The sequence below is a fragment of the Ischnura elegans genome, chromosome 9, assembly GCF_921293095.1.
Source record: "Ischnura elegans chromosome 9, ioIscEleg1.1, whole genome shotgun sequence".
Taxonomy (NCBI): domain Eukaryota; kingdom Metazoa; phylum Arthropoda; class Insecta; order Odonata; family Coenagrionidae; genus Ischnura; species Ischnura elegans.
Genome location: NC_060254.1, coordinates 57273219 through 57299253, shown reverse-complemented (window position 1 = coordinate 57299253; position 26035 = coordinate 57273219). Strand labels below are relative to the sequence as shown.

At 39.9% G+C, this 26035-nt stretch overlaps 2 protein-coding genes across 2 annotated transcripts in view; one reads left to right on the top strand and one right to left on the bottom strand.

The window, feature by feature from the left end:
• LOC124165709 (major facilitator superfamily domain-containing protein 12-like) overlaps positions 1 to 21101 on the bottom strand; it is a 95931-nt gene extending 74830 nt beyond the window's left edge. Inside the window, exon 1 of the mRNA XM_046543195.1 lies at positions 20943 to 21101. The gene's annotated coding sequence lies outside the window, so the exon portion shown is untranslated. The remainder of the gene's footprint in view (positions 1 to 20942) is intronic.
• The window catches only part of LOC124164935, a 64356-nt gene continuing 54922 nt past the window's right edge, over positions 16602 to 26035 (top strand). The window contains exon 1 of the mRNA XM_046542173.1: positions 16602 to 17883. Coding sequence (XP_046398129.1) covers positions 16602 to 17883 — 1282 coding nt within the window. The remainder of the gene's footprint in view (positions 17884 to 26035) is intronic.

The following is a 26035-nucleotide window of genomic DNA, read 5'->3' as shown; positions in this document are numbered from 1 at the left end:
GACAATTTAATGAGAGGACTTAAATTATTGTGCAACACCCCATATTAAACTCATTAGCTACTTATTTCAAAGTACGGTATATTTTGAATTAAAAATTTGCTAGAGGTTTTCTCGAATAACTATTAACTTGCCCGATAATGATGCATTAAGTAACGAACTCCCACAGTTATCCCATGACTCAAAGAATTTCAAACGTTGCGTTAGTGCTACATTATTTCGCCTACTGCATTCCATTAGGGAGAGGGTTATGTAATTACATGACCTAAAAATTAACTGTGGGCCTTGAACTTTAAGGTTACAGGGCTGAAATCAAGTATATTTGCATATTAAGATGGTCTGCTCCAAATAAACGGTTTTCCGTGGTTAACGTAAGAAGTAGAATTGAGACACTAAAATTTTATCCTATGAAAATATAGAGTATTTAATCTCAACTAGGTAATCCGTGCCTAAATTTAAAATGCTATCAGGGAATAATTATTCATAATAAACTCTCAGTCTTATAGATTATCGTTTTATAGCATTTACCCACGTACAATTAGCATGTGCATTTTGTACTATTTTCATTTTTTGTGGTCAATTCCCGTTGATAATAATTCTTGAATACTTTCAGCACGACATTTTTATTTATTCGTGGTACACTTTATCTTTTAATTTCCTAACATATGAGAGAATCTCTTTATGAGAACGTTTAACGGTCTTCATGCTTCTTAGATTTTAGTTTTAACATTTTTTCCTGCCTTTGTTACGTTTTTTTCGGTTTAGTTTTGGATTTGACGGGTTTTAATTTTTTTTTTTGAGATCCAGAATTTAAAAAATGTGTGGAGTTGATATACCTCGAGCGAGCAATCGACTTGTGAAATTCGAAACTTTTACGTCAAATTAATTGGTAAATGGTGAAATTTGAGATTGAGAATGTATTTTTCGTCAGAAGCTGGTGATTCAACGTTTTAAATGATACCTCATTCATCACTGTAGGTGGAGTATTAACTGAGCAAGAAGAAGTTCATTTCCTTCGGCACCGAAGGTAGTGGGTCAACCCGTTGAAACGTCCAGTTTTTGAGAGTGCCCCTTTTTTATGTGTTTCTGTGTTTTTTAACTGTCAATTTTTTTCCGTTTTCTTCGATCGGCTATATATATAAAATAGTTCAAGTCAATATCAATAAACACAGAGACACAAAAAAAGAAACACACTGGAAAATAAACTGGGAAGCTTTCGAAGTACTGACTTCTTTCTCAACCTCGCTAATTCCACTTTATTACGTAAGTTATTTCGATTTTATTATACTGTCTTTTTAAAAAGGAAAACTATTATTTTATTCTATTTTGAAGAATCTATTCAACAATGTCACATGATTGCTATAAAAAGGCTTGCTATTTGTGTACTCAATGAGAAAAATTCACTCAATGATTCAGTAACTCATGATTAACTTTGTAATATTCAATTACAAGTTTTATTGGATATTACACAATTACTTATACCACTTCTTTTTTACAGTTTTTTTCATAAATTGCACCTGAAGATGATGCTAATACATCGAAACACGGGCCGCGCTCTGTAAAAAAAAGTGATTTAAGTATTGAGTAATATCCAAGAAAACTTACTCAATGAGTATTTATTAATAAATTAGTATTAGTTACAGTAACCAGTGGCGCAGCGAGGGGGTTTTTGGGGGACAAAACACCCCCAGAGCTCAGAGAGTTTTTAAGTTTAATCCATTTTACATAATTGGATTGATATTACTAATAGAATAGTGTAAGGATTAATAAAATATCCCTCATAAAGCCGTAAGAGTCACCATTTTGAACCTTTTATCTTAAAATTCCGCAATTTATTAATCTCGCACCTGCCGCTTATCCTGGTGGGTATTCCATACCCCCACACACACCGGTATCAGTTGCTCCTTGACCCCCCCCCCCAGCCGTAATTCCTAGCTGCGCCCCTGAGAGTAACTCTATATTCTATATGGGCATTCTGGATAATGTAAAAAATTATTTGGAGCATAAAATCTTCCTAACGCACTACTCGACTAATTCTCCTATATTCACTATATTGAGTAATGTCTTCCTGTCGTATGTACGCAATGCTATGACACCCTCACTCCCACTTGTCAGCAAAAGCAATTAGACTTGTTATACCCTCCCTCCCTTAGGGGTGCTTATATAATACGAAAAAACTTCGCCTTATTATTAGGGTATCTAAGGCCTCACGAGACAGAAGTTGCTCGTGTCTCTATAATATGATTGTGTGATCGACCTAATCTTCAATTCTAAGCTAATAAACTAAAAGAAGAACTTAACGAAGAATTAAAAGAAAAACGATTTACTACATTTATATGGTATATTACCCCACAAGCCACTTCAGGCGTGTGACGGAGGATGTTGGTACACCTGTCGCAACAGAAAAAGAAAAGAACGCATTGCGAGTAGGAGATATTTGAATGTAGAATCCCACATATAGCTTATGTGCATCATTTTTTCGGGGAAATAACGAGTTCCTATTCTTACCCCCTCGGCGAAATATCGCTCTTATTACATTAGCCCTATCGGACTTAAAAGCGCTGTGAGGTTCTAATATGATGTTACCCGTGTAAATATCCCCACAAGACCCTGCAATAGGCGTGTGGTGGGGCGTTTTGGGACACCAGTCGTTTCAGAAAAAGAAAATAAAGGCATGTTGGAGATATCTGATGCTGAATCTCACCTAGTATTGCGTAGAATTCTTTCTTCGGATAATTAACGAATCCTATTGTTATCCCATCGGCAAAAAATCTATTATTTTATAATCCCTGTCTGACCAGTGGTGAATATATATGGGGGGGGGGGGGGGGGCGTGCCCCCCTTGCGGGGCTGCCTGCATTGCCGAACATTGGAGAATCAAACTTTTTTTATCTAAGATGTCTTCATTGTCTTGTCATTGTCTATCCTTGTCTTGAATATGTGTATAATCAGTTTGAATAAAGACTAGGTATCTTAAATTCTTCATGCAACTTGATTATTTTTCATTACGATGAAAGTCAAAGTAGCTCAAAATATCTTTTGCGCCGCCCCCCTTGAGTTTTTTTCTGTATCCGTTACCGTGTCTGACCTAGAAGCGTTGTGAGGTTCTAACATGATGTTCTTTGTGTCGCTCTGAAATCTGTTTATCTGAAATCTGTGCTCTCTCATTTATGACCGTAAACTCCTGCGGTTGTGTGAAAGATGTGATTAATTTTTTCTGTGCCGAATTCCATTCACTCGCCGCGTATTCAAGGTGCAATCTGACAAGTGCTAAGCAGCATCTCTCATTTACTTTTTAATCTGAAAACCTTCCCACTTCTTGCTTGACCAACCCTAACTTCTTCTTAGTTTTGTCCATAAATAGTGACATTGATTCTATGGTTCTACCATTAATATTTATTGTATAAGCTCCCCGTGACAGATTTGAACGTGTAGTCGCTCGAAGATACACGACTTCACCGTGTAACATAACGCTGGCCTCGCCATTTGAGAATAAACAGTAGACCTAAGGAGTGGAAGACGAGCGCGAGGGGCATTGTGGATCAAACCGCAGGAGTTTACGGTCATAAATGAGAGAGCACGCAAGTTTTTGGTAGAGGGAAGTTCTAGAGTGGGGCAAAGTGCGAGATATAGCCCACGTAGATAAGGAGCATTGTAAAAGGAACTGGAATTAAGGAATGGGAGATTTTACAACACGACGGAACCCAAGAAGCTGAGGGCCCGCCAAGGACGAACACCACGCAGGCTGAGAGGATTTTCCAGACCACAGAGGGACAAACCAACTTGTATCGTCGACTAATTGTGTTTTAACTATAAACTTTTATTAACATATAAGATACAAGAAGCCATAAGGCAAGAGGTTTTAATTGGCCAAGAATTAAGTTTTTGACTAGTATCCCTTTGTATCAAGTAATTGGATTTTGTGGAAAGTTTTAGTGATGAAGTGTGGCCAATAATTAGACAATATACTTTAAAGAAGGAATTATTATTCATGTACCAAATTTGTGTCTAAATTAGAATATAGAGTTGGTCATAACCTGAGGGTATAAGGATTAGTTTTGATCATTTAAATTGTCGGTAAATTGGACATTTTATTTTGTCAAGCAAATTGCAAAAGTATCTCTAAACCTGCAATGTTTCATGTATTTTCTTTTCCGATGAGCAAGCTGGGGAAAAGTCATTAATCTAAAGGTAAGAGAAGGTATCACGATCGTGGTTTCTTTCCAGGTAAAAGAATCAATAGTTTTCGTGTTACATGCTTAGCTTATCCACAACGTGGGGTATAATACAAATTAGGAAAACAACAAATTTTTTTGTTACAACCAGATGCCTTTATGTTGACTCCATCCAACTTATTTTCCAATTTGTCTACCAAAAACCTTCCCACAGTACGTTTGACTAATCCGAGCTTCTTCTCTGCTCTGCCACAAATATTTCACTGACTCTTTGCTCCGCGCATGGACGCTGTTTAGGCCTTAAAAGAGGTTTACTGAGTAAGTGATCAACTTTTCACTAAGCACTGCCAATGGTTGGTATCAACGTCGATACATTACTTCCTCTGATGCCTTTACGTTGACTCCATCCAACGTCTTTTCCAATTTTTCCACCGAAAACCTTCCCACAAAACGTTTGACTAATCCTAGCTCCTTCTCTGCAACGCCACAAATATTTCACTGACTCTTTGCTCCGCGCATGGACGCTGTATAGGCCTTAACCCATTATAACCCAATATTGCTTCAAAGCAACATCAAAAATGTACATATTATTTGCTCTGTTTAGGAAATATGTAAACTACGCATCATTTTGTGTTGTTAATTGTAATGACGAAATACTCAGCTGCCACGATAATTGTGATTGATTGCACAAATGCTCAAGTCTTCACAACGAAAAATCTTGAAATTTGAATCCTCCCAAAAGTAGCTCTGGGTTAGAAAGGGTTAAAAGAGGTTTACTGAGTAAGTGATAAACTTTTCACTAAGCACTGCAAATGGTTGGTATCAATGAAATGCACTTCTCCGGATATTTCTTTCGCGGCCGGACCGGTTCCGGTGTCTTTCTCCAGGGTTCTTGTGGTCGGTGGGCGGCGTCGACGTGAAGAATGTCCCCCTTGCGACATGGTTCAAACCGGTCGCGTCACGGAGTGCGCACTCGGAAAAATATACACAAAGATCAACTCCCGCTGCACGTTCATCTTCCGTACCAATCGATTCCTTGGTCAGCTGAACTCGTAACACACGGAAAGCCTGCTTTAATCATAAAAACAGGGTAGTCTTCACATCGAAGAATGTGCTAACATTAGATATGATAAGAAAAAAAATTGATTATTATTTTCTGAATGATTACCAGTGTTGAATTAAAGGGGAATTAAGAGTAGGTCTCCTAATTAACTTAACCTCCGTGAGCCTTATCATTACGCGACTATCAATAATTACAGGAAATATTGAATAGATGGTACTTAATGATTAAGATGGATGATTAATGAAAGCTCATATTTCACCAGCTTATCGAACTATGTTTAAAAAAAATATTAATATATAAAAGCAACTCGTCTACACCTGTCAGACTTCAGAAGCATTATTTGTTGCGAGGTATTGCATACCACTAAGGCAGCGGTTCCCAAACTTTTTCTTTCCGCGACCCATTTTAGCTCATTCTTTTCAGCCGCGACCCCCTAAAAATGGTCGTCCAAGTTTAAGTACGTTGTTCACCATATTATTAGTATCTCGCGACCCCTTTCCGAACGGCCTACGACCCCCACTTTAGGAACCGCTGCACTAAGGTGAAAAGAAAAGTAATGAAACCCCCCCTTTTATAAAACGACCCTAATCCGCTCCAAGTGAGTATAGTACCATAGGATAGTGAGTACTGCAAAGTATCCAGCGTGATACAAAGGTCTACTTCCGCAACACGTTCACCTTCCGTTCCTATCGAATCCTTAGCCAGCTGAAATTGTTACACACGTTTTGCTCGAAGAGCCTCCTTTCATCATAAGGACAGGATAGTCGTCAACTCCGAGATTTTACTAAAATTAGATTGGATAAGAAAAAAAGCGTGTTTTGTTTTGTGATTGATTATCAGCGGTGGATTTAATTGAGATTAAGGGGAGGTCGCCTTATTAACATAAACTCCGCAAGCAATATCATCATGCAACTATCCGTATCTAGGAAAATTTGAAAAACTTCAGAATGACCCGTAGCCATATAGCCACGTTGGATGGTAACGCGACCAGAATCTAATGTTGCTCAATATGTACGGGTGGCCATAATATTGAGGATAAGTATTCCGGACAAGCATATTGTTTTATGGAAGAAAGTTAAAATAATGTAGGCAACGCAATTTTCTGCTTACTTTTATGATACTTGCATTCAATTTAGAGGCAGTCGGCGTCCGTATTGAATTTTCGTTTCGTACCCGTCTCTGTCCATCAGTGGGCTTATTTCCACTAGCTTCAAAACTAAAACAATAAATTGATTAAGTTATTGCAGGCTCCAGACACATACTTGTGACAGTTCGTCAGCAAAAAGGACTGTGGGTTTTCTTCGAGAATCTAATACACTCAGAATGGTAGGATGTAGCCATAAAGCTAGGTTGGGCGCAAATGGGTCAAGTTGGCTTGCCGATGATAGCTTTTATTTTACCGGTTTAACGATCAATGTTTAAAAAAATTAATTAATGAATATGTGAAAAAGTAACTTTTCTACGCATATCAGGACTCAGACGCATTATTTATGTGAGGTATTGCATACCACCGAGGCGCTAAAGAAGGTAATGAATTCAATTCAATTGACAGCCAAGCGTCTTGCCTACTACGCTACCAACAGTGGCGTAACTATGGGGGGGGATGAGGGAATAGATCCTCTCAAAGCTACAGAGAAATAAAAAAGTTGTTTAAAACTGTTGTCTAGTTTTGGCGTACCATAACTGCATCTGCTTAAAGTTAAATTTTTATTGCCAAAATGATCCAAAATGTCCAGGTATGTCATTTTTCAATAAATTTCCCGTTGCCTGGGGGAGGGGGTGGGGCGTCGCCACCCCAGGCCATCCCATCCCCCCAAATCATAATCCTAGTTAAACCACTGGCTACCAATGTTATATATTTTAATAAAAACCTACAGTAATTTATAAAACCTAAACGACCACAAATAAATGGCACAGTATTTGCAGTGGGATATTCGGAACGTCGCAGCAATTCCGGAAGACGTGCCATTTCATTTTTATTTTCAAGGCTTTGTGCCAGCCCCTCGGACGTGACGAGTTAATGTTTGGGTTTTCCTTTCGTAACACTTCCGTGCCACTAATTAAGCATGCGAAAATCGTTACGTAATGTCCCATACACCACCTTTAATTTATGAACGAACCCACTGCGGCGTAATCACCAGATTTTACGACTTTCAAGCACTCGGAGACCTCGCCGGTTGAGTACTTAAACTGTCGAATGATATGAAGGTCTCACCATTATCACTTGGAGTTAGAGGGGTTTTAAAGGGGACATAAACCTGGGATGAAGGACGATTAAATATTTCTTTTACGCTTTATTTCTTTCCAATTTTGAGGCCAATCAGGAAAAAACTGGAATTTCCGACGGAACAGCTGAAATTATTCGTGGCTGAATCTTGAGCAATCTGTGCGAAAAATCCAGACCTCAATCAACACAGGAAAAATCATTCGCCTTGACCGGGATCCCGGTCAAGGCGAATTATTTTCCCTGTGTTGATTTTTCCCACAATATGTGCATTGCGGGTGACTCCGTAAAAGTTACCACCGTGGATAGTCCCGGTATATTCAAACTTGAGGAATCTGCGCCATCAGTCTGCATTGCTTGCCATGATGACCGATTGTGAGGATAATGTTATTATTTATTAGTATTATACCGATTAAGGTATATGGAGTACTTGAGAAGAATTCTGGGATCCTCCCTCCCTATCAACCACTTCCCTCTTCAATTCACAATAAGGCCTACTCCCTTTCATTTTCTCTAAAAATCCTATTCTTTTCCTTCCTCTCCCTCGTTTACGTAACACTCTACCCTCTAACACTGTTTTCAACATCCCCTCACCGCTAAGTACTCACTCCATCTATACCTTCTGTCTCCTCCGTATCTCATCTAAACACTTCTTCTCCTCGCCCACAATGTCCAGTAGTTCATCGTTCCTCCTCATCTACGTCCACTTCACCTTCTCCATTCTTCGCCACACCCACATTCGAATTTTTCTCTCGTCTTTTCTCGTCCTCCTTCCTAAGAGTCCGTAAAGCGCTACACTCCAGATCAGACTCTTCACTAACCTCTTCTTTAAATTCTTACATAGCGTACCTCTCAGAAGCTCCTTCCTGTTCATGAACGCCTCCTTTACTAATGCAATTCTCTTCCTGAGATAATGTGCACAGGTACATTAATTTGGCGAGTCATACGTCATAAAAAATAAATAGTATGTTTGAGTAATATTTCGAAGTCTGCCGCGTGAACGGCGGTAAAATGTACATGAATTGCTATGAGAAAAAAATTCCCCAGGACCGGGAACCGCGGACCTTTGGCATTTCGGATCACTACGTTGACAACTACGCTATTCGTATTCCATTTTTAGTTGTCATGGTAATTCAGGAACTTGGATAGCGAATTGGTCTGCGCAGTGTCCCGGAAAGCTAAAGGTCCGTGGTTTGATTCCCGGTCAAGGGGATTTATTTCTAAAGGCAATTTATGTACAGTATGTCGTCAAGTGGAATTTTTTCTCGTAGCACTTCATGCATGGTAGGTTTAAGCTTCATGCCTTGTTAGGTGATATCATCCGGAGTTGTCTTTTTAACAATGTTAGGGAAAACTCGCCGAATCGACCAACAATCGATTACTTCCACGATTAAAATAACCGAAGTTCCTTCATGGCACACGGAATTAGTACTATTCAAATTATGGTGCCGTAAATATCACAAATTCTGTTTCCGTAAATATCACAAGGACCGGCCTCGGTGGCAGCGAGGTTAAGTCCTCGCCTGCCAAACGTGAGTTCGCGGTCAAGTTTCCTCTTCCAGGGCATGGTTTTTCGTGTACGTTTAATTGTTCAATTTGTTGGATACCCCGATATAAAATGGCATATGTAAGCTGTATTCGGTGGTTTCGGAATAAAAATAAAATTCACTGGCACGATGACTTACAATAGTTAACATGTAATCAAACTGATGTCCTCAATCTATTCACGTTCCATTTGATCAAATACTTTAATCCACGGTTAAAGATGCAGCACGTCCACCTTTTTCGTATGTCTCAACATTGAATTGAAGCATTTCAAGTTCTCTCCATGTTCTTCCCTATCAAAATATTGCCATTGGATCATGCACTAAAAATAACGTGAATGGAAGGTAATAATCGAAACAGAAATGTAAAATCAGCTAAGCCAATAGCCAGGCTTCTAGTTGGAAACAGGATTGCTCAAAAAAGCGAAAGTTATAATTATATTATTAATATTTATGCATGTAAAATACCGGTTAATGTGGGTTTTCAACTAAAAAAAAAAACGACACAGAATTTTACTCTAGGCTATTTCCATCGAAATCTTAATTATCTGACTTCAGCTGTTAATTACTCTCATCGTTTCTATAGCTCCGGGCACTCTGTCCCTTTAATAGCAATGCATGGAATGTCGTCACAGTCATGGGGACTATAATATATATATTACACAGGAGCCCCTAGTCAGTCCCGTAGAATGTTGATATATGCTGCCACTTCGACCGCTATTTAATGTGTTTTCAAAAATTTCCGCAGCGCTGCGATGAATCCAAGGAAATATCCATTCTTTATCAATTTATCAATAGAGTATTTGCACTCCCGAGAAATAGCTTTGAAAAGTTTTGAATTCGATTGGTTATCTTCATCAATGAGGAACAATCCTAATATTGGCTTGACACAGCTCTCCATGCAATTCACCCATCACGTAATCTTTTCACACTTTCATATTTCTTCTCTTTCACAGCCTTCTATACCTGTTCCACATATTTTTTTCATGGTACACCTTTCCTATGATCGCCATCTTCTTATCGCCCGACGATTGTTTTCATAAGGCTTTCACGTCGCAACATGGGCGCAACCAGAGAGGGGCAGGAGGGGGCAACTGCCCCCCCTAGAAGCAAAAATCGCAAATGACTTTAAGGAAAATAATATTTTTTCAAGCGAACAATTTTATGAACTAATGAAGAGCTGTTAAAGTTTCCTTAGAATGTTGGTGTCATACATCTTTTCCATGCTTAAATCTTACCAACGACTTGAACAACCATTGGCTCCCCCCCCCCTCCCTAGTTTTGATCCTGGGTACGCCGTTGCGTCTTAAGATATGCCCGGTAACGTTGTTCCATCATCCTATTAGGGTATTCATGATGATTCTCGTCTCTCTCTTATTGTTATTCGGAAATTTTTGGTCTAGCAGTGAGGCAGACGCGTTTCATGGTAAACAAACGTGTAATTGTTGTGCGCGTAAAATTACGTCGTTCAATGAGACCCGAAACAACAATACTTACATTAGTTTTTGGAGATAGGACACATTGTGGCAAAAAAATCATCCTCATTCAGCTCTCCTCACAAATTTTAAATACATATACTTTCTGATAATTATTACGGAACGATCTGGCTTTCAATACAAGTATGCCACCATCTGCCAAAACCTTATACTACTAGTTGTGGAATGAAGCTTAGTACCTTTCATTACGAGCATTGAATGCTTCCGCAAAGGTAAGCTTGAAATGGTGACGTAAAACGCGAAAGATACCTCCCACTTTTTATGAGTTGGTTACGTCATTGGATTTAAGCCTCCTTAACTATCTCAGAGAGGCCTGATCCTTGCTGGTGTAACGTCTGATTTTTTGAAGTTGTTATTTTGGTTGTGAAGGGTTTGTTTGGGGAGAGGGGATTGTTGAGGGAGAGAGGAAAAGGAGAGGTTTTGTGGAGTATTGTGGAGAGAATTGAAGTAAATAAAAAAGGTTATGAAAATTAATCGTCTTACGTTACACTGGAAAGAATCACTAACTGGCACGCTAATGACAATGAACCACGTGCGCGAGGATGAGGAGCAGCGGGGAGGCGGTGATAGGCAATTGTTGATCGTTGGTGAGGTCATAAACTTATCCATGAAAGGGTCAAATCCATCGATTTTTCGCTTCGTGAGCGGAGGGTGACGAATTGAAAAAAAGGAAAAGTACGTGCATATTAATATAATAAACGGCATCACAATCGACACGTAATATATAATGTATCGCTGAACGAGTTAATACAGTTTTTGGAGGTTGGTCGTCACTCACCAAGGCATTTAATCTTAAGGTTAGTTAGGTTAGGTGAGGGTAGAGCTCACCCCAGATTAGGCATCAGGATTGTGAAATTGACACCATCAGGGTAGGGGGACTAATTCCATTCCCTGGACCGCCTCGCACTTCGAGGATTTTTATATTTGGGGCGTCCGAAGTCTTCAACGATGCTTTGAACCCGGGACACCTCGATGAACAGCCAAGTACTCAATCCGCTAGGCTGCTACATTCCTTCAGGTTGTCCGTAGAAAGACGGAAAAAAGTTGAGGCCTCGAACGAGCCGCACCTATTACTACCTCTAGCAATTAAAAAAATGTTTTTTTTTTTTTTTTTGGAATCCCAAGATACATTTTTTCTTTAATCAACCAAGCCAAGGACCTCGCCCATGCATATTTATCGATAATTGCTCCGACCATGTGACCTGCTGCGTCATCTTTCCCGCCGGTCACGTAGAGCCCTTAGTGGTCAATCAACAAGCTGCCGATGCAATGAAGTGGAGCATCAACGGGCTATTCACTCGGCTTTCTCTCTGAGCAGACACACAAGAAACTCGGACTGAAGTGCAGAATAAAGAAAGCACAAATATCTACTCTTCACCTTTTATAATCCCCTGATGTAAAGGCAAATGCTGTTTTCGGGGAAGTGTAGATAAATAAAAAAATGAAAATATAATATATAATATAGTATTTCTTGGAGTTTAGGTCATTTATGAAGTAAGTATCAGCCAACGTTTCCATTTATTTTTTAAATCATCTTCAGGGCTATGTAAGAAAAAGTGTGAACAATATAAAATACAGAGAATAAAACGATACACAAATTTATACATAAAAAAGGTACAATCGGTTTTTTTATACAATATAATTTAAATAAATATATATTTATACACAAAAATGTTGACATACCTCTAAACTTTGAACATATTTATTGATGTTTTGTTTCTAAGGTATTGCCACAACCTAGGTTACCATTAATTTTGATGTATCGTTTTATTCTCTGTATTTTATATTGTTCACACTTTTTCTTACATAGCCCTGAAGATGATTTAAAAAATAAATCGAAACGTTGGCTGATACTTATTTTATAAATGACCTAAACTCCAAGAAATACTACATTATATATTAAACAAGGTCAAGAAAAGGAAAAAAAATAATGAAAATATAATAAAAATTCGATTCTCCCGGATAAGCCAAATTATATTTTCATGGTGAATTACACGCTTGGTTTGAATGACTTGGAATCCATGCGTGTGACTGTGTGTACAACAGCATATGCCTTTACGACATGGGATTGTCACAGAGAATCAGGACACCAAGGTGGGTCCTCTTGAGGGTTACAACGCACCAGGCCCGGGGACCAAGTCCGAGACTTATACGCCCGCGTTCCCGGGGAGGGGTTTGGATTGGAAGGAAAAAGGAAAGAGGCGCCGCCGCTAGAGGAGCCCGTCGAAGCCTCTGGGATATGGATAGGGTTGAAAGGGAAGGACGAGGTAAACGCCTCTCCGGTGTAGAAGCGAAGAGGGCCCACTAAATTGTCACATGCAACTTCGATGGACAATGCATGAGGGCTCAGGGGAGCCCTTCGAGGTTACAACACACCGGGGCCGGGACCCAAGCCCGTGGCTTGATCCGCCCGATCACCCGGGGAGGGGCTGGAGAGGTAGGAAAAAAGGATAGAGACGCCGCCGCGATGGAAGCCCGCCGGCGCCTCTGGGAAAGGATAGGAGCGGAAGGGAGGGGACGGGGAAAAACACCTCAACGCTACAGAGCGAAAAGGGCCCACTAAATAGCGAAACCAAGCATACGCAATTTATTTTCCTCCATCCCGAGGAGATTTTCCTACGAGGAAGAAAAATCCCAGATAGGGACAGTGGGAAACTTCGATGGACAATCAGAATCACATGGATTGGGGCAACTTGCCCCGGCGGATCTCGAGCCTGCGACATCCGGCTTGGCAAGCGAAAACTTTACCCCGCCACCACCGATATCGGAGATTGGCCAAAAGGTAAACTTGTATCATTCTTCTTTGTGAACTTTTTTAATTTTAAAAAGTTTATCCAGCCGAATTTCGGCTAGCCCTCGTAATAGGGTGGTTTCCTATTATTTTTTATTGCCTAAATCGAAAGATTATTACTCCTGGAGTACGTATTTCACGCATTTAGATTTTTAAATGACGATATCTATTTTTCGCGATTAAATGAAAAGTGAAAATTTCCAAGCGCGCGAAAACGCGACGGGTAAGTATGAATGCCGGGAAATCTCTCCGTGTGACGTATTTCTGGTTCCCGCTGCCGCCCTGTGAGGTGACCTTGAGGGAGGCTTGAGCGCTGATACGACGCAGGATGCTAGCGGGTAGCTGAGTACCCTGCTAGCTGGTAGCGCTTGGCTTGAATAAAGATTATTAATACCTTATCAAACGAAGAAAACTTGCCGACCTTAACCAGTTTTAATAGGTGATTATTAAGACATGTTTCCCTGAGCTCTGCGCCTCATGCATGCATTGGTAATCTCAGATGATGTAAAACTCCTATCTACTCGTATAGAAACTAGGTCCCTGTGACGTCACGTGGAGTGGCATCGCGTAGGCACCAATCTGGCCTTTTTCAAATGAGGATAAAAATGGACCATTGCCATTCGTCTAAACCGGTATTTCTAAAACGAAATAATTTGTATATTATGAATACACAAATGGTGGGTAACGAATCGCAATCAATGCCTTTCGTTTTCTTTGTTGAAGGAAACTACCCTATTTTTATTACGAATTTCAACCTTCTTTTATCTTTTATTTTATCGAGCAGCTTTACAAAATCCTATAACAGCGTCATTTTTATTTAAATATTTGTATTAATCTAATGTACGCTTAAAACCATTTACGCTAAATTGAAAGGCGTAGACTCCAATAAAAATAGGTAATTTATGATCCCGAATATTTATTACAAGTTCATTGATTTAATTTTAATTTGATTGCGAGAACGAATTGGTTATCATATTGCCAATTAAACGGAAAGAAATATTTCAGGGACTCTTAGAACTATAAGGGGCTTAATCTCAAGAATAAGAAGAATAATTTTGTTAATTAACAACAGGAAGTACCTACGTTTCGAAATCAATAGTCTTGATTAAAAAATACGGAATTATTATGAAATATCAAAGAAACGTATTTCATACAGATTTTCGAAGAAAGCGTGGAGTGAAATCTGTTTCATCTGTCTGTAAGTTAAAGAACAAACTTATAGGTCATCAGCCTTGCAATAGATCAAATCTCCAAGATGTACCTCCACCTTTGAGAAATAAATGGAATTTTTTCATTTGTTAAGAAATAAGAACTAAAAAAAGTTGTAATGCAAAGTAAGAAATCGAACCACGATCTCTTAAATCAAGGGCTCCGAAAAACATTTAGAAAGTATTTCTTTCAATCGTGTATTTAAAGAGATGGTGATAATCGTGATTGAAAATTGTATTGTACTTAGTAATTGGATTGTAATTTGTAATTAGATTGCGCTTAGTAATTGCACATAACTTATTTAACCTACCATGGTTTAGACGCACAACGACATAACCAGGCACAAACGCATTGTAGCAAACAAGATACGGAGTGAAGTCCACTTTTCTGTACAGATATCGCAGAACAGCATAGTGAAAAGATACAAAAAGATATCTATTTATTTCCAAAACACTACAACACGTGTTGAAGCTTCTCGAGCCATCATCAGGTAGCCAATTGAAACGCGTCTTGTAGTATTTTGAAATTAAAATAAGTAGACAGCATGGTATCTTTGTCTACCTGGTCGATTGAATAAATTATGTGGCCATTGGCGTACCAGGCGGGGGTCAGCGGGGGGGGTGGCAACTGCCCACCCCCCTAGAGGCGAAAATAAATTTAGTTCAAAACAAAAGTAATGAAAAAATTTTCCTTTTGAAGAAAAATGGTATTAGTATAAGATATGGGACTAAAATAGAAATAATTTTTTCAAACAAATAATTATAAAAAACTAACAAATTTCTGTCATAATTTCCTTAAAATTTTGGTTTCACTAACCTTTTCTATGAAAAAAATTACTACTTGAACGACCACGGCTAGTTTTACCCCCCCTAGTTTTGATTCTGAGTACCCCCATGTATGTGGTATTAAAAAGTACTTGACTTTCAGTAGCAACGATTGTACGGAGACATTTCATTGAGGCCAAGGGAACAGGATCGGCTATGAACAAGAGATATTTTAAAAGAGAGGGGAATAAAATTCCCAGGCAGTGTGCAGTAACGAGAAGTCTATTAGGCTCCATTGAGGAGGTCGCGTATGGAATTAGCTTCTGCCCGAGAGGATAGCTGCAGTCGCAGTGCATAAACCAGCCCTTCAATGCCAGAAATGGGCTGCTCGTTCCACAACTTTCCTATAGTGTAAGTTCTTATAGATTTTAAATTATAACAGGAAAGAATAAATGTGAAATTATATTTACCCATATTTTTCCGTCTCTTCATACATCGCGTAATTCATTAGCTAGATGCGACGAAAATTTGACGGCCACAACCCTTACGCATATGAGTTGATGACGTCACGAATAATTTTTAATAGTAAAACTATATTTTACCGTCTCTCGATCCATCGACTAATACATGAGCTACACGCGACGAAAATTCCACGGCCTCAACCCTTCCGATTACGAGTTGACGACGTCAGCAACTCCTGCCAAGCGTGCCTACCGCTTCTCCGCGACTCATCGGCATCGCTAAACATCATCACGTGGTAAACTATTCTTTGCACTCGAATCAGCCATTTCTTTCTTCAATGAAAGGTTATCCGTTTGCTAATAATAGGAATTAAAAACCCTTAATAAATTCAACCAATTCCGGCTAGATACAATGGAAGTTCAACGTATCAAAATTCAGGGTGTTTCAGGAGCAATCTGCAATACTTGAGGAGGTGGTAGGGGAGACAATTTTAAGCATTTTTTGTCCATACACATGGGGTCGCAACCAAGGGCGTACCCAGGATCAAAAACTAGGGGGGTGGGGTGGGGGGTAAAGCCCATGGTTGTTCAAGTTGTAGGTAAGATTTAATCATGGAAAAGGTGAATCGAATCAACATTTTAAGGCAACTGTAACAGCTCTTTATTAAGAAGGATTTGGTTCTTTCCCGGCGAATGCTGTTGATGAAATCTTCTCGGGAAATCAGCCGGGTGATGATGGCCATTGCTGCCAACGTTTCGATGGCCTTCTCTGCCAAAGTCCAACATCACAAGGGATGAACGGGCTGCTCTTCACCGCTTACGAAACAATTCGGATATCGTCATCTTACCAGCAGACAAGGGTAATGCAACAGTCATCATGAAAAGGGATGAATACGACAAAAAGATCGAGGATGTTCTTAAAGATACAGCATACCGACCATTAAAAAGTGACCCGACGGAGAGTAGAGTCAGAAAAACCAAGATCCTCATCAAGGAGGCAAAAATACCTGAGGAAGAACGGAAGAAACTAGTACCACAAGCTCCAGTTCCGCCAAGATTATACGGCCTGCCGAAAATCCATAAAGACGGAGTGCCTCTGAGGCCCATCGTAAGTGCCATCGATTCCCCAACGTACAACCTGGCGAAATATCTTACTGGCATCATCTCACCTCTGGTAGGAACCTGTGGACATAACATCAAAAACTCTTCAGAGTTTGTCAAGACTCTTCAAAACGTCCAATTAGATCCAAGTGACATAATGGTGAGTTTCGATGTGGTCTCATTATTCACCAAAGTGCCCCTGAAGGAAACACTTCAGCTCCTGAGTGCGCGCTTCAATGCAAAAATAGTCAACCTCTTCCAACATGTCCTCACAACAACGTACTTCCAATTCCGTGGTGAATTTTACGAGCAGACTGATGGTGTAGCAATGGGTTCTCCTCTCTCACCAGCCATCGCAAATTTCTTCATGGAAGATTTTGAGGAGAGGGCCCTATCGACAGCCAAGATCAAGCCGAAATATTACTTCCGCTATGTTGACGACACCTTCATCGTGTGGCCGCATGGACAAGAGACACTACCTGCTTTCCTGCAGCACATGAACAGCCTCCATCCCAATATCCAATTTACAATGGAAATGGAAAAAGATGGGTGCCTCCCATTCCTCGACGTCCTTATCCGCAGAAAAGAAGACGGAAGCTTAAGTCACAGAGTATACCGCAAACCAACGCATACGGATCTATATCTCAACGGACTTAGCCACCATCACCCATCTCAACGAAATGCAGTGTTGACTTCACTTTTTCACCGAGCCAAACGCATCGCAGATGAGGAGAGCCTGCCGCAAGAGATAAACCACTTACAAACCACATTCCAACGAAACGGCTATGGGAAGACAGAAATTATGAAGGCCCTTAAAAGGACCTTTCAAGATCAACGCGCAACAAAAGAGTTTTTGGCTCCTGAAGATAATGACAAAGCTAAGCCCATTGCCAAGGCTGCTCTTCCATATGTTTCCACAATCTCGGGGAAATTGTCTCGTATTCTCAGAAAACGCAACATTGAGACAATTCACAAGCCACCAGGAAAACTACGGAGCCAACTTGTGAAGGTTAAAGACAGAATGGGACTCAAGACCTCTGGCGTCTACCAAATACCCTGTGAATGTGGAGATAGCTACATTGGGGAAACAGGAAGAACAATTGAAACCAGGATATCAGAACATAAGCGGTGCATTAGACTTGGATACTCGGAAAAATCTGCCGTAGCCGACCACTGCATTAAAAACAATCACACCATCAAGTTCAATGAAACAAAAATCCTCTGCAAGGCAAAGGGATATTGGGACCGCCTTACAAAGGAAGCTATCGAAATACGAATCACAAATAATAAAATGAATAGGGACGCGGGTTTCAACCTTAGCAAATCGTGGAACCCAATCATAAAAAGAATGGGTAAGCTGAGAGGAGGAGAGGACTCTAAAAAACTGACCAATCACGGACGACCTGACCTCCCCAACGGCGTATATAAGCCCGGCAATAACCAGGTCCATCATTCGCCCTGAAGACGATGGCAGAGAAGGCCATCGAAACGTTGGCAGCAATGGCCATCATCACCCGGCTGATTTCCCGAGAAGATTTCAGCTCTTTATTAGTTTTTAAAATTATTTGCTTGAAAATTTTTTTTTCCTTAAAGACATTTGCGATTTGTGCTTCTACGGGGGGGGGGGGGGGGGGGGCAGCTGCCCCCTCCTGCCCCTCGCTGGTGAAGTCCATGGTCGCAACTCTTTAGTTACTGAGCTATGACAACGCAAACATTTTTTCGGTGCACTTTGCTTAATAATGAAAATAAAACGTCGAACCTTAGACAATGGCGCATTATTTGTAAAGCTGAAATCGGAGAAAGACATTTTTCAATACTTTTCTCCTGTCCTTCTCATAAACTACACATGCCACTGCCGCTGGGAATTCGACTCACTCACCAGAACAATGAAATTCGAAGAGAACAAGACAACTTTCGGGAGACGATATTATGCGATGGATTGGGATATGGACGATAACCCACCAACATGACAGTAATTTGACGATAAGTTCCGTTAAGCCATGATATTATGGTGTCTTTTACATTTACAGAATATTGAAACTAGTCGTCCTTGGAATAGCATCATCATCGGCACTCATCAATCATATGATTGGTTTGGCGCAGCTCTCCACTTCATTCTACGATCGGCTAATCCTTAAACACCAACATTTTCTTTTACTTTACATTCTTCATCACATATTCTGTCTCATAAGCCTTTGCCATTCTTCCCTTCCACCTGTCCTTCAAGGATGACTAACATTAGACCATTGTGTCTTTTGTTGTTCAGAATACCTTGCAGTTACATATTGTTATTAAAGTACTCTGCCAGATAATGATGGAGTGTTTGTGAATTATTCCTGCTAAATAAACCAAGGATGAAGTTCGCCATGAAAAAATATTTGGCTCGAACCCGGGTCTCCCGATTGTCAGTCCAGCTCTCAGAAGATGGCTTGGTGGTGTAATTGGCTAACACGCTAGACCGGCGATCGGGAGATCCGGGTTCGAACCCCGGTTAGGCTAAATATTTTCCATTTATGATCAACTTTGCACCCGCGCGCGTGACTGCGTCTAAAGGCACTTGTTTCATGGAGTGCTTTATTTCTGCTATATTCTCGTCCACCATAAACTTCCGTATTCAATTTTCTGTAAGCAATAATCAGGGTAGGGGGAACGACGAAATGCATGCCGTGGAGAGGAAGCTTGTAGTTGAGACAGGATGAGGCAAAGGCTTTGGATGAAACGAGTACTGAGGGCGGAGGGGACGTTGAAATAGCAGGAATAATTCACAATTCACAATTTTAGATTGTAGAACAGAGAGATTCCGAATGTCATTTTTTCCACGATCAATAAGAGATTATAACGGCAGCAATAGAACTCGTAAATAGATTGCATGACTTGTAGTGTAGCCTACTAACCTATGTAATAATTAATGCATCTTTCTTAATTCAATTATTATTTCTAATAGCATGTAGTAGTATAGTTTGTTAGTATACGGGATGTTTTTTGGACGGTGTGGTGTGAATGTGGGAGTGCAGATGCATGCTGCATGCTGGTGATTGATCACCCCCTGCCAAACACCCTAGAGGTGACTCGCAGGGTATTATGTAGATGTAGATGAAAACAGCGCTGGGGGAAGAATGCTTGATAGGCGAAGTAGAGTGAGGAATATAAGGATAAAATGAAAGGGAGTAGGTCTTGTAGTGAACTGAAGAGAGAAACCTGTATTGGGATGGGAGACTGCTGTAATAATTCATAAATGCTCCGGCTAAGCCCAACTTAACTGGTAGAAAACTTTTTTTTATTTTTAATTTAATTTTTTTTATTTATCATCACTACCCTGAACACCACGCACCATAAAGTCGGAAGGGTAGGAATGCCACGAATAAAAATAATGGACGTTCACAATCAGCCATGCCCAGGATAGGGTCTTTTCTCAAATAGAATCCTGAATTTCAATGAGAATACATCGAAAAATTACGACCACTTTAGCTGGTAACTATAGCATAGAAAATAGCTATTCCTCGAGGATGGAAAATTCCCTCACCAACTGTAACCAACACCGGCGGGAATCGAACCTGAGATCTCTCGCATGCGAGGACTTTACCCCGCCGCCACCGATGCCGACGGTGAAGGATTCACTTCAATAATAATCACGATCAAGGGAGAAGGTTGATGGCGACTGGGATCCATGGGAGAGAACTCGATCCTTTTCGTGTGGCGAAACGTGGGAACCAAGGGGACTTACTGCTTAGAGGAGGTCCAACTCCATCCAATAGAGGGCGGATTTCTGTTCCCACTTCGGTCGCGTTTTAATCGGTTTTCAAATATTGTCCGCGACGCGGTGATCAGTGCAATGCTATCCACTTTTTCCCCAATATTTTGCGTTAAAATATTTTGGAATAGCATTGGAGAGTTATGTGTTTGATGAATAACATCATGAATGTAAATTTTGGCAGGCACCCCAAACGATACCTTATTTCCCCGTGAAACTCGGATCAATTTTTCCGTCAGCGACTTCTGTAAACGCATTTAAATGCGCGGTGGTTGACAACACTTTTAGAGGCCGACTTGAGGATCCTCTATTGTAATATTCGTGGTGGGAACAATGCCGGACGAGTCGAACAAATGAAGGACTCACCTCATTCAGCGATGGGTGTACTTCTGGTTCGTTGTCGTACTCCAAGCCTCATCGGCTCACTAGCTTCTTCTTAGAGAGGGAGAGAGGAAGACACAAACTCAAGCGACCACACGATGCGCTAAGGAAACCCTGACTGTCCATCCGCCCGCACGCAACCCGACACACAGTTCGCCCCCGTTGCCTGTGAGGAGAGTGGGAGGGGGGGGGGGAAAGGGAGTAGGGGAGGGCGGGTGGGGAGGGGGAAGGTTTCCTTCCCACCCCTCTCCGTGAGAACTCCCCTCCGTCCTTGCGCCTTCGTCTCCTCTTTGCGGTTTCATCCTCTCCACCGCTTCGCTCTCACTCAACGCAGGGCGCTGTCCAGCGCGTCCTCGTAGGGAACTCAGCATCCACTCTATTTCATTGTCAATTCACACTCTCTTATCTCTGCCCTCACGCAGTTTACACTAAAAGGTTCGCGAGGTTTTAAACTGGTCGAGAGACACCTCGCCGGATACATAACTTCACCTACCAGTGTTACCATAGGCGAATTTATGGGGGAAGATACGGGGGCACGTACGCCACCCAGACGCTTAAAAAATATACAATGTTTTTAATACGGTCTTATTATTTATTTATTTATTTATTTATTTATTTAAGGAGTCGCTCACATACAGCATTTCTGCCAATTTATAGTGACGCAGTAACAAACATAAAATTTTAACATAAAAAAATTTGAACAGAGAGCAGTGGCTTAAGATAGTAAAGAACAAAATAGAAGGCATTACGTTCGTTTTGTTTCGAGTAAATAGTAATAGAGTTAAATGTATGGGATACTTGAAAAGCTTTTCTTTCGCGCGTAAATTCAGGTATAAAAAGTGATATATGAGGTAAAATAAAAGGTTGCGAACCGAGATGGTATGACGCGAAAGTCAGAAAAACATTAAGGCCACAGAGAGCATGCCATGTAAAGATGAAAATTATCCGTACTAATTTATCCTCTATTGATCGCGAGTGAGTAATCAAAAATATAGGCTGTCTATAGGAAACACAAAAGAAAAATGTCGTTATTATGTATGTAACTTACTAATATTTTCATTATTTTTCAACTTTTATATTAATATAAAAAGTATAAAATTTGGACAATAATTGTTGCATGTTGCTCAATAATTGTTTGATAACATAGTTACATAATCAGGTTTCATATATTTACCTGATGATGTAACTACGCTAAGAAACCCGAGTCGTGCTTTTTAAAAAATATAATAGTTATTGACAATACATACTCTCTTATCTCATCTCCCGCGCAGTTTGCACTGAAAGGTTCGCGAAGATTTCAAACTGGCCGAGAGAAATATCGCCAAACTCACAATTTCACATACACGTATTACCCAAGGGCGTCGGCCCCTTTTAGTAGTGAGTAAACTATTTTCCCGACAGTAATGTAAGTAAAACGTTTTACCTTAAACGCTAGCGTAGCGGGATCCTCCCGTACCCCTCTATTTGTAAGCAACTGAAATGGTACCCCCAAAAATATAACGTGCTCATTTTATTACAAAACATGACTATGGGTAGATGACACTTTTAGTTATAAGTAATTGTACAAATAGAAAATTTTTAAAGAATTATTTTAAATGCTCCATCTAATATGTATACATATTTCCTGGTTGACACTTTATTTTTCACTATTTTAAACTGTAGACTTTTAATTTCCCAGTTAGGTATATTATAATTAGTTTTATAATTTATTTTTGTATTTTATTTTCATTTACTTCCACTGTAAGTATACGTACCTAATAAATTTTAAATGAAAGACTAAATATTGATTGGTATCTCAGTTTTGTTTATTGCACACATGAAGATGCATAATAGCTAAACTGCCACTGTTGACAGGCTTCTATTAGGTAACGTAACGGCCGCCATTGCCAATTATTTCCGGCGTTCCCCCAACTGGTTCGTCGCGTACCCCCAAGGGGTACGCATACCTCCCGTTGGGAACCGCTGATCTGGCACATTGTTTGTGAAGCGTAATTAGAAGAAAGAAAATTTCCTATTCTCTTTCTCCTGCCCCTCTCACAAACTTTATTAACTTTGAAAAAATCTCTAATATATTTAAATAAGCAAGACTCGGGTTTTTATAACATGGTTCATTGCCAATGCACGCTCTCTTATCTCTATCATCGCGCAGTTTGCTGTGAAAGGTTCGAGGGGATATCTTACTGGCCGCGGGAAGCGTCACCGGCTTTCTGCACTTTCCCGGGATTTCATGCGGATAATCTCATCATGCTGCGTTAAAAGAAGTCACTGCAAAAAAGAAATTAATTAACTTCGAAAATAAAGTGTAAACCCTTTCAAACCCAGAGGTGGTTCTGGGATAAATTCATTTTCAAGACTTCTCGTCTTAAAAATGTAAACATTTTCAACTCTACCATAACTCTGCAAGAGTCTTGGGTGCTAGCTTTATATATCTTAGGTGGTCATGTTGGGTCAATTCTGCTTGGCCGAGACCGAGTTCGTTTTCCCCCCATTGTCAAGATCGTGTTTCATGCTCTAATTAAGCTGAACCACTCGACTATATTGAAGGTTAGAAGAACAATAATAACGTGGCCTTGTATAAAAAGGCTGGAATCAAAATTATCGCGGACATTATTCGGGAAGAGTCCGCAAAATATTTCGAAAACTTGAAAATTAATGAGGAATTGATCATCAACGACTTATCTATCCCGAAAACTAATAGTTAGGATGGATATAAAATGACGGAGTGGTGTCTAAATATTTAGTTAACGGTAGCCTAATAAGGGAAAAAAAGAAGTTAGACTTCGCGAAAAATGAAATTATATAGGTAAGCGAAAATAAAAGCTGCTTTCAGCGCCGTCACATCCCTATTGAAGTTTTTCTCTGTTAGCCGTCTTTTTATTGCCTTCATGGTTAGGCGATCCCAGTAACCCTTGGAGTGGCCGAGTATTTTGTTTTTTTTCTATTGTATGGAGATATCGAAGTTGATGACATGCTCCGCGATTGCCGATTTTGTATCACCGGATCCCACCTACCCGTGTAACCTTGATGCAGACATAGTCTCTTTTGTGGAAACTAAAAGAATACAGTTTGTAAGATTCACTTATATGTTCTATATCTATATAGGTACCAGAAAATGTAACTATGTTTTGCAACCCGGATAGTGCTTTTTTGAATTTGTTTGTGAACCTTACAAAGTTTATTCTTTAATTTTCCTTATAATACATGTTTCTCACTGTTAGGCTTGAATTTATCAGTTTAATATATATATTTTTTCACAACCAGAAAAATTCCTAGTAGTTTTATTTAATTTTATATACTTTTTTAGTATTTTTATAACTTATTGAAACACCTTAGTTTCAGTATTAAATAAAAAAAAATCGCACGAAACTATGTTTACAAAATATTCTGACGAATACAAACAAGAATTCTTAAAAAAAAGTTACCAAGGTTGTATACTTTCATTTCAACATGGATTTTCACAAAGTTAAAGCCGAATCAATTGAATTCAATTGATTTTAAGAATTCTTTAATTTAAATTTACCCTATGAACGTCCAGCGAGGATTTCAGAGTGATCGATGAGACAACATCTGTCGCTCATAGAAACGTCCATTCTTGTTTTGTAACTGCCTCACACGGCTTTCAAGCGAATTCGCTAATTTCTCGTGATCATGCCTTTTTTCCTGTAAATATTTCTGGGAGAATTCGAATATTCCACTCGGGAAAAATCACATGTTTTGACCGGAATTCGACCCCGGATCTCCTGAAATCGCGCTGCATTGAGCTACCAAGTAATTTTCTTGCACTCATCATCACTAGTAATTAGCACAAATTACGTGAGTTTATTTTGCGAATTTTTGATCCCTCCTTCCCCCTCAGTGAGACATCATGAGATTTGGCTAGAGCCCCTTCTCTCCAATCTCACGTGAGATTGTTCAAAAGAGTATTTCCAGCGAAAATACGTTAATATATGCATCATTGCGTTGGATTTATTAAAAAGAGCAATTTTTTAAATTAAAATAAAATAATTTGAAGCCATGTCACAATAGAATGTCGCAAATATGGATCCACCTTTTTGTTTGGCCGGAAGCTAGACAATTGAAGAGCTACTGTGCTATTTTTTGGTGCACGTTATAACCTTGACAAATATTATTAACTATAAGAATTTACTCATATTTTAGAAAAAAGCTCGTTATGCTCAATTCAACCCAGTTTTCTCGGAATTTTATGCTGTTTCTTGCGGGGAAAAATTTCGTTATACTATTAAATGAAAAGTGAACATTTTCAAGCGCGCGAAAACGCGACGGCTAAGTATTAATGCTGCGAAAAGCTCGTGTGACGTTATTCTGGTTCCGACTGCCGCTGTGTGAGGCCACCTTGGTTGTAGGCTATGAGCGCCGCTACGATTCAGGCTGCTAGCAGGTAGCAGAGTACCCTGCTAGCAGGTAGTGCTTGGCTTAAATAAGGATAATTAAGACCCTATCAAAAGAAGAAACTTTCCGACCTTAGGCAATTTTAATAGGTGATTATTAATAAATGTTTCCCTGAACTCTGTGCCTCCTGCATGCATTGGTAATCTCATATGGTGTAACTCTTGACTACTCGTGTAGAATCTAGGTCCCTGTGACGTCACGTGGAGTGGCATCGCATGGGCGCCAATATGGCCTTTTTCAAATGCGGTTAAAATTGACCATTGCCATTCGTCTAAACTGGGATTTCTAAAACCAAATTATTTGTATATTATGAATACACTAATGGTGGGTAACGAATCGCAATCGATGCCTTTTGTTTTCTTTCATGAGGGAAACTACCCTAATAATGGATGCCTTCTTATCCCTCGACGGTGGTCTTCATCAAACAATCATGCCTAAAGATGATTAAGTTGTTCCACCTTCACATTTCGCATTGGTTTTAGTAAGTTTTTTCTCTCTCCTACTCTTTCCTCCACTGCGTAGTGTTATTTCCTTAAAAGGGAAAGTTGGTTTACTTTTCCGGACATTCCATATCATTAGACAGCGTGTTTCAGGGAATAAAGCCGCATATCCGGGGATAAAAGGAAAAATTTCAATGATAGAGCGTTAACGACACGCACCATTCAAGG